The sequence below is a fragment of the Limulus polyphemus genome, unplaced genomic scaffold (assembly GCF_000517525.1).
Source record: "Limulus polyphemus unplaced genomic scaffold, Limulus_polyphemus-2.1.2 Scaffold8345, whole genome shotgun sequence".
Lineage (NCBI taxonomy): Eukaryota > Metazoa > Arthropoda > Merostomata > Xiphosura > Limulidae > Limulus > Limulus polyphemus.
The window spans coordinates 10,697-20,500 of record NW_013673955.1 but is presented as its reverse complement, the minus strand read 5'-3'; the positions used below and the strand labels follow the sequence as shown (position 1 = coordinate 20,500).

Sequence of the window (9,804 nt, the reverse complement as noted above, 5' to 3'; positions counted from 1 at the left end):
GTTACAAGAAACATCCCTTAACAGAGGATGGATCATGTTACAAGAGAACATCACTTAACAGAGGATGGATCATGTTACAAGAGAACATCACTTAACAGATCATGTTACAAGAGAACATCACTTAACAGATCATGTTACAAGAGAACATCAATTAACAGAGGATGGATGATGTTACAAGAGATCATCACTTAACATAGGATGGATCACGTTACAAGAGAATATCACTTTACATAGGAGGGATCGTGTTACAAGAGAACATTACTTAACAGAGGATGGATCATGTTACAAGAAAACATCACTTAACAGATCATGTTACAAGAGAACATCAATTTACAGAGGATGGTTCAAGTTACAAGAAAACATCACTTAACGGAGGATGGATCACGTAACAAGAAAACATTACATAATAGAGGATGGATCACGTTACAAGAGAACATCACTTAACAGAGGGTGGAAACAAGTTACTTCACGAGTGTGCAACTTGATCACGAAACTGTTCAGGATCAACCATCAACACGAACACTAACCAGCAACCAGTATATAGAACTTGTATCGCATATAGTTACAGTAATTACTCGTGTACAGGGATACTTTCAACCACGTTTTTCACATGCCTCTCTCGGTCCGATTTATCAGTAGTCTTCCTCATTAAAATGCAACAACTTTTGAAATTACAATACTTTAATTTTCTAGATTTATTATATCGTACGTAATCAGTTAGATCCAGTCTCGTTCTCTCTCGTTCTACTTTCGTGATTTACTCTTATCGCCGTGAAATGAGCGGAAACTAATTGGTCATTGATTATTCTTCAGTCTGAAGAGCAGTCCAGGGACCTTCCCAGCATCACTGATAGAAGGATTATCCGCCACTTTCTTATCGTGCTGTTGGATTCTTTCTGTACAATTTAACCACTGTATTCGTATTCGTCTTGTAAAGTAACTCGGGAATTAAGCAGAACACTGAAAACTAGTATACCAACGTTCGTTTGGGTAAATTAGAGCTGAGGAAGCTTAAGGGATATATCGAACCCATGGGCTTCATTTCGAAAGCAAGTCAAATTCTCCCAACCTTACGTTTTTAGTGTGAATTGAGAGGGACTATAGATTATCATAGAAATCACTATTGCTTACTTTAGTGACAGTTTCCTAGTGCCCAAATTACTGTCTTTCAAATACATATAACTGTTCTTGAAAATCTAACATCTACTTATCAATTTGTCTTTCCAGCTATCTTTCTGTATCTGTTTCAGTCTCTCCACCTCCATCATTTTCAACCCTTCTTCCTATATTACATGTATCGCCTTTCCCGTTTGTGCGTGGACTTTAAGTGTTCGGACAGATACTTTGTTCAATAATATTTTGTATGTGTGTTACAACATGATCAATTAATCATTTTTCTCCTGTTTTTGATATTTCTTTTCGTTATCTGTCTGTTTCTCTGTCGTCCTTACACTCTTTTCTTTAACTATCTATCTATTTATCGTTTTCTCATCGTCTAACTTTCTATCTTTCTCTGACTCTCTGTGATTTCTCTTTCTCTCTTTCTCCATCTCTATTTTTATTTAAATCACCAGCAAATACACTGAAAACAGCAAAGTTTGATTTGTTTCGCGCAAAACTACGCGAGGGCTAGATGTAACCCTGAGGTTACTCTTGTATGATCTAATAGTTGGACACTAGACGGTAGGAAGCTGTTCAACAGTACCCACCACCAACCCTGGGGTTACTCTTGTATGATATAATAGTTGGACACTAGACGGTAGGAAGCTGTTTAACAGTACCAACCGCGGTGGGTACTGTTGAACAGCTTCCTACCGTCTAGTGTCCAACTATTAGATCATACAAGAGTAACCCCAGGGTTGGTGGTGGGTACTGATAAACAGCTTCCTTTCGTCTAGTGTCCAACTATTAGATCATACAAGAGTAACCCCAGGGTTGGTGGTGGGTACTGTTGAACAGCTTCCTACCGTCTAGTGTCCAACTATTAGATCATACAAGAGTAACCCCAGGGTTGGTGGTGGGTACTGTTGAACATCTTCCTACCGTCTAGTGTCCAACTATTAGATCATACAAGAGTAACCCCAAGGTTGGCCAACCCTGGGGTTACTCTTGTATGATCCAATAGTTGGACATTAGACGGTAGGAAGCTGTTCAACATTACCCACCACCAACCCTGTGGTCACTCTTATATGATCTAATAGTTGGACACTAGACAGGAGGAAGCTGTTAACAGTACCCACCACCAACCCTGGGGTTACTCTTGTATGATCTAATAGTTGGAATTGACTGTCACTTTTATAGTGAATCTAGGACCCTCAGTGCACACGGAGCGCGGCATTGAAGAAACGGGCTGCACATACCCACTTTTTGATTCACATTCTGAGTACGCTAACCACTAGGCCACACCCGCTCCAAACGACAACAAATTAAAAAATTGCTTTAATGCGGACGAATTTTATTTGGTTTGTTTGTTTTGAATTTCGCGCAAAGCTACACGAGGGCTATCTACACTAGCCGTCCCTAATTTAGCAGTGAAAGACTAGAGGGAAAGCAGCTAGTTATCACCACCAACCGCCAACTCTTGAGCTAATCTTTTACCAACGAATAGTGGTCACATTATAACGCCCCCACGGCTGAATGGGCGAGTATGTTTGGTGGGATGGGGATTCGAACCCGCGACACTTAGATTGCAAGTCGAGCACCCTAACCACTTGGCCATGCCGGTTGAGGATATCGTTAACATATAATTCTGTGTTCAATACGATTACCATAAATGTAAAATTTTTATCGACACATTGATATTTCGCGTGTACGTGTTCTCTAATAAAAATATATTAAAAAAATTAGGGTTAAGTTGTATTTTGCTTTAGCCTAAGCTGTGCTATTTGCTCTCTGTACCGCTAGTATTGAACCCCGATGTCTGGTCTTATAAGCCCTCAAACTTACCGCTAAGCCAACAGAGTACAGCTTTAGGGTTAAGAATACTTGCTTTATTACTAGTATGTCTGCTTATACTTAATTTCCTCGCACCATAAGGAAATGTTGTCTGTCAGTCAGTAGACATTAAAATGACATCAGATAAGGGACGCTTAACGTTGCAATTCGTACTGTCGTGACGCCAATAAAACGTGCCATGAATCACGAGAAGAATTACGCACTCTGTAGGCTACAACACAGCATGACACGTGAACTTCAAAAGCAAGATATAAAAATATTTGTTATTCTTAATTTCGGTTTTATTTACTCTTGAAACAGAACACTTTCGAGAACCTTGCGCAGGTACATCTAGTAGTTTTAGTGTCTAGTATCATCAGCTGTCAAGCTTACCACTAAGCCATCGGAGAACAGTTCTGGGGTTAAGAATACTTTCTATATTATTAATTTGTATGTTCATACTTAGTTTAGTGTTTCTTGATTTGTAAGGGTTAGCATGACAGAATCGAACATAGTCGTTAACCATTTTACGGTCACAACTTCTGGAATAAAAATATGACAGTAGGTTTATTCCACAAACAATAAAAAAGATTAAATTTCCAACTTTGTGGCTTAGGTCAACAGTTAAGTGTTAATTTCGTGTCCTAACACTTGTACCCCCAAAAAAATATATATATAAGAGAGAGATAAATAGGATGTTTTTCTTCGGGGATAAATGTGTAAATGAAGGGAATTTTCTGCTTCCCTTAGTTCGATACTCGCCTAGACTTACAGTAGGTAAGATGTTTCCATGGAAAATATAACTCGGGAAAGATATCGTGAAGTTGATGAGGATTATTAGCGTCTTGTTCCCCGTGAGGTGACGTCAGCAAAGGACAAAACTGCGACATGAGTTTTGTGTGATGAAGTGGAAGGAAAACTTATTTGCCAGTAGATGAAATCTAGATACAGCAAATATTTTATAAATCAAATCACGTTTCCCGCCGAATGTCCCCTCTCGAGACGGATGACGTCATTCACCAATAGGAATAAAAGGTTTGTTTGTTTGTTTTTGAAGTTGAGTACAGAGCCACACAATGGGCCATCTGTGCTCTGCCCAGCACGGGTATCGAAACCCAGTTTATAGCGTTGTAAGTCTACAGACATACTGCTGTGCCACTTGACGAGGGAATAAAAGGTTTAATTACTGGAAATAAAACAGTAACCTACCCGTAATTTGCGTGTCGTGGGTTCGCACCCCGTCACCAAACATGTTCACCATTTTTTTCAGCCGTGGGAGCGTTATAAGGTGACGGTCAATCTTACTTTTCGTTGGTAAAGACTAGCCTACGAATGTTGGCGGTGGGTGGTGTTGATTAGCTGCCTTTCCTCTAATCTATCACGTCTAAATTACGGACTAACGCAGATATCACTCGAGTAGCTTTGCAAAATATTCAACAAACAAAAAATTTATATGCCCCCCATAGCTCAACGGCAAGCTTAAGAGTTCAGGTTCGATCCTTGCGGTTGGCGCAGAACCAATATTTCAATGTACAGCTGTGTGACAGATGGCTATGTATGGAATACACTATACACAACAAAAGCTATATCTTGAAGTATTGCGCAACTAGAATGGCTCTTTAGGAGTTTTCATTCACCGCTAGGTGACTCTGCTCATTACCAAGATTAACAGCCCAAGAAAAACTAGAACGATGAACAGTGTGAAGCTTTTTTTTTAGGCTTTCCTCGTCAAATTTAATACTACAGAGAAAACTGGACTTCTAGGTTTACAAATAATGCTTACTTTATTACTAATTATATTAATTTATTTGTTAATATTCTGTAGCTTTCCTAACTATAGAATATAAAATGCGTTTATATATATATTCGTAGGATCTTATTTATAAAGTAATTCAACAACTTTCATACTCCGTTTTTCAACGAGTTCTTATGATAAATTGTGTATTTTTAGGGATATAAAACCTGACAACATTTTACTGGATGAGAATGGTAAGTAAATTTATTTCTCTACTTTTTTCTTATTGTGAAATTATTTATTCTGAACGTTTGTGATAAAACTGGAGAGTTTCAATTATCAGGAGGATTTTCCCATAAATTGGAAAGCTAATGAAATATATATATATATAAAAAAAAAACGAAGGAAATATTAGAAAATGCCCGAAAGAAGACAAATGTACTGAGCGATTAATTTACGTTTTAATTACAAATATCAGAAGAAAAAAAAACAGTTTCTTTAGTGAAACACCGAAGAAAATGACAAACCTTTTTTTTTAATCTGCAGGGCATGCTCACATAACCGATTTCAACACAGCTATAATCTTAGGAGACGGAGAACTGGCAACGTCAATGTCAGGCACTAAACCTTACATGGGTAAGTTCAAACTTTCTACTTATGACAAAACCTTAAGAAAGTTCGTTAGGTTTGAGCTTGGAAATTGAGCATCGCGACGTATAGGGTTAATACAGGTCGAGATCTGAATATCACAAAACCTTACATAAGTCCGCGGGTGGGGGGAGCACATCTCCCCCTATTCAATTCACAATTTCACATTACTTTGCACCCCATGGAAAACTTTGCCCCTCCCTGGAAAGATTCCTGCGTAGGCCCATGGTTCCATCTGATATGTTCCGTCTTATATTCTAAAGTTAATAGCGAAATTTGCGGGATTTTGATAAACAAATATGTTTCATTTCTTTTTTGAAACTATGATGTCATATATGATAATCTTGATATAAATTCCTCGTTCGCAAACATATCCGCTTGTGTATGAACAAGACTGACCCACCAGGACATCGTGGAAATTAGGTTTTGTACAGAACATTCTAGAAGATTTCGTATTCTCTTTTTGTTCAGTTTATTAATATACATTCTATAGGGCTCTTACAGTGTTATAAACCTGTTTGGTTGTGACGTCAAACTTAATTAAGTTGTCATGTGCAATATGGTAAGTAGCTGTGCTTGCTCACGGAATACTTCCTATTCGTGTGATCTTTCTCAATATATATTATAAACATACGACAGATGTTTCTGTATGTAACCACATTACTGTAAACTGTACTAAACCTAATAAAACATACGACAGATGTTTCTGTATGTAACCACATTACTGTAAACTGTACTAAACCTAATAAAACATACGACAGATGTTTTTGTATGTAACCACATTACTGTAAACTGTACTAAACCTAATAAAACTTACGACAGATGTTTCTGTATGTAACCACATTACTGTACACTGTACCAAACCTAATGAAACATACGACAGATGTTTCTGTATGTAACCACATTACTGTAAACCGTACTAAACCAAATAAAACTTACGACAGATGTTTCTATATGTTACCACATTACTGTAAACCGTACTAAACCAAATAAAACATACGACAAATGTTTCTGTATGTAACCACATTACTGTACACTGTACCAAACCTAATGAAACATACGACAGATCTTGCTATATGTAACCACATTACTGTAAAATGTACTAAACCTAATAAAACATACGACAGATGTTTCTGTATGTAACCACATTACTGTAAACTATACTAAACCAAATAAAACATACGACAGATGTTTCTGTATGTTACCACATTACTGTAAACAGTACTAAACCTAATAAAACATACGACAGATGTTTCTGTATGTAACCACATTACTGTAAACTGTACTAAACCTAATAAAACATACGACAGATGTTTCTGTATGAAACTACATTACTGTACACTGTACCAAACCTAATAAAACATACGACAGATGTTTCTGTATGTAACTACATTACTGTAAACTGTAATATAGCGAACAGCTGCTCTTTAACTAAAAACAACATTTTCAAAGACAGGAACGCTGTTATGGTTATAATTAATCATGCCACGTATGAAAAGTACAACCATCATTTTCTACTCTGATGTTTACCTCTCTGCCTATTTCTTTATTTATGTAGGAAGAAGTGTAGACGATGAACAAAATCTTACGTTGGGTAGCGTCCCTAGTCGACGTGATTACATGAACAGATCGTCCCTATTCATTGATCGCCTGTGCTACACATTACAGGCAATAGTGTAGAAGGAAGAAGTTTGAATGTGCGATAATAACACACTTGTTAACAAGAGTCACGTGCTCTCGGACTTTGTTTCTAGTCTGTAATCCAGCTCGCCTAGTCTTAGAAGAAGTATGTTATCTTTTAGAGTTCTTGACACTCTTCCTAGGGGGCGTAGATAAATGATGAATTAAATGGTTGATTTAGCCAAGTGAACACTGTTGTTGTGAAACTGGAGACAAATGACCATTTACAGTAAGGCAGCACTACCCGCTGTAGCAGCTATCTGTAATATGTCTTTATTGTTACATTATACACTACCCACTGTAGCAGCTATCTGTATGACGTGGTTATTGTTACATTATACACTACCCGCTGTAGCAGCTATCTGTAAGATGTGTTTATTGTTACATTAAACACTACCCACTGTAGCAGCTATCTGTATGACGTGGATATTGTTACATTATACACCACCCGCTGTAGCAGCTATCTGTAAGATGTGTTTATTGTTACATTATACACTACCCACTGTAGCAGCTATCTGTAATATGTCTTTATTTTTACATTATACACTACCCGTTGTAGCAACTATCTGTAAGATGTGTTTATTGTTACATTATACACTACCCACTGTAGCAGCTATCTGTAATATGTCTTTATTGTTACATTATACAGTACCCGCTGTAGCAGCTATCTGTAATATGTCTTTATTGTTACATTATACACTACCCGCTGTAGCAGCTATCTGTATGACGTGGTTATTGTTACATTATACACTACCCGCTGTAGCAGCTATCCGTAATATGTCTTTATTGTTACATTATACACTACCCGCTGTAGCAGTTATCTGTAAGATGTGTTTATTGTTACATTAAACACTACCTGCTGTAGCAGCTATCTGTAATATGTCTTTATTTTTACATTATACAGTACCCGCTGTAGCAGCTATCTGTAATATGTCTTTATTGTTACATTATACACTACCCGCTGTAGCAGCTATCTGTATGACGTGGTTATTGTTACATTATACACTACCCACTGTAGCAGCTATCTGTAATATGTCTTTATTGTTACATTATACACTACCCGCTGTAGCAGCTACCTGTATGACGTGGTTATTGTTACATTATACACTACCCGCTGTAGCAGCTATCTGTAATATGTCTTTATTGTTACATTATACAGGAATGTAACAATAAAGACATATTACAGATAGCTGCTACAGCGGGTGGTGTTTAATGTAACAGTAATAACATCTTACAGATAGTTGCTACAGCGGGTAAAACACTACCCGCTGTAGCAACTATCTGTAATATGTCTTTATTGTTACATTATACACTACCCACTGTAGCAGCTATCTGTATGACGTGGTTATTGTTACATTATACACTACCCGCTGTAGCAGCTATCTGTAATATGTCTTTATTGTTACATTATACACTACCAGCTCTAGCAGCTATCTGTAAGATGTTATTATTGTTACATTAAACACTACCCGCTGTAGCAACTATCTGTAATATGTGTTTATTGTTACATTAAACACTACCCGCTGTAGCAGCTATCTGTAATATGTTTATTGTTACATTAAACACTACCCGCTGTAGCAGCTATGTGTAATATGTCTTTATTGTTACATTATACACTACCCGCTGTAGCAGTTATCTGTACGACGTGGTTATTGTTACATTAAACACTACCAGCTCTAGCAGCTATCTGTAATATGTTTATTGTTACATTAAACACTACCCGCTGTAGCAGCTATCTGTAAGATGTTATTATTGTTACATTAAACACCACCCGCTGTAGCAGCTATCTGTAAGATGTTATTATTGTTACATTAAACACCACCCGTTGTAGCAGCTATCTGTAAGATGTGTTTATTGTTACATTAAACACCACCCGCTGTAGCAGCTATCTGTAAGATGTGTTTATTGTTACATTAAACGCCACCCGCTGTAGCAGCTATCTGTAAGATGTTATTATTGTTATATTAAACACCACCCGCTGTAGCAGCTATCTGTAAGATGTTATTATTGTTACATTAAACGCCACCCGCTGTAGCAGCTATCTGTAAGATGTTATTATTGTTACATTAAACACCACCCGCTGTAGCAGCTATCTGTAAGATATTAAGTAAAGTTAATTAACTTATAAGTCTCTTCACATATTTCCATCAAATATGTATTAATTGAATAAAAGATAAACATTAAAAGATAAGTTAATACAATACGTAAAGAAGTTTGTTTCTAGTTAAGGAGAAAGCTACACAATGGGCTATCTGTGCTGTGCCAACCACGGGTACTAAATCCCGATTTTTAGCGTTATAAGCCTCCAGACTTACCGTTGAGCCACTGGAGGCAAATGAATAGGAGAGAAGATTTATAATTTTTTACTTTAATAAACACACTTAGTATTTCGAAAATTGTTAATCTTGAAGTCTAATTTCAATCTACACTTTGATCAAGGTGTCTTATTGGGTTATACTAGTTTCGGAGAATTCCAAAAAAAGACCTATATCTTAGTGAAAAGAATCAAACGTGCTTTGTAGCGACTATGAGAAAAACCTATACACTGGATAGGTGAAGTGAAGAAAATGAATTTTTTACTTTATTAAGTTTGGAAGCTCTCTTTCACGGCTTCACTACTGCTCTTCTCAGTAATATGGTTCAGTCAGTGTCGCTCGTACAACAGCTAATGAATTAAGATGAAGTAGAAAACAGTTTCGAAACGTCATCTTTTCGTGCTTGTTTGTTTGTTTGTTATGAGTTTCGCGCAAAACTACACGAGAGCTATCTGCGCTAGCCGTCCCTAATTTAGCAGTGTAAGACTAGAG

The 9,804-nt window shown here is 37.1% G+C and overlaps 1 protein-coding gene across 1 annotated transcript in view; it reads left to right on the top strand.

Annotated features, from left to right (window-relative positions):
* The window catches only part of LOC111083144 (serine/threonine-protein kinase 32B-like), a gene marked incomplete at both ends in the record, with an annotated part of 25,154 nt that overhangs the window by 8,697 nt on the left and 6,653 nt on the right, over window positions 1-9,804 (top strand). Inside the window, 2 exons of the mRNA XM_022379430.1 lie at window positions 4,886-4,923; window positions 5,216-5,305. Coding sequence (XP_022235138.1) covers window positions 4,886-4,923; window positions 5,216-5,305 — 128 coding nt within the window. The remainder of the gene's footprint in view (window positions 1-4,885; window positions 4,924-5,215; window positions 5,306-9,804) is intronic.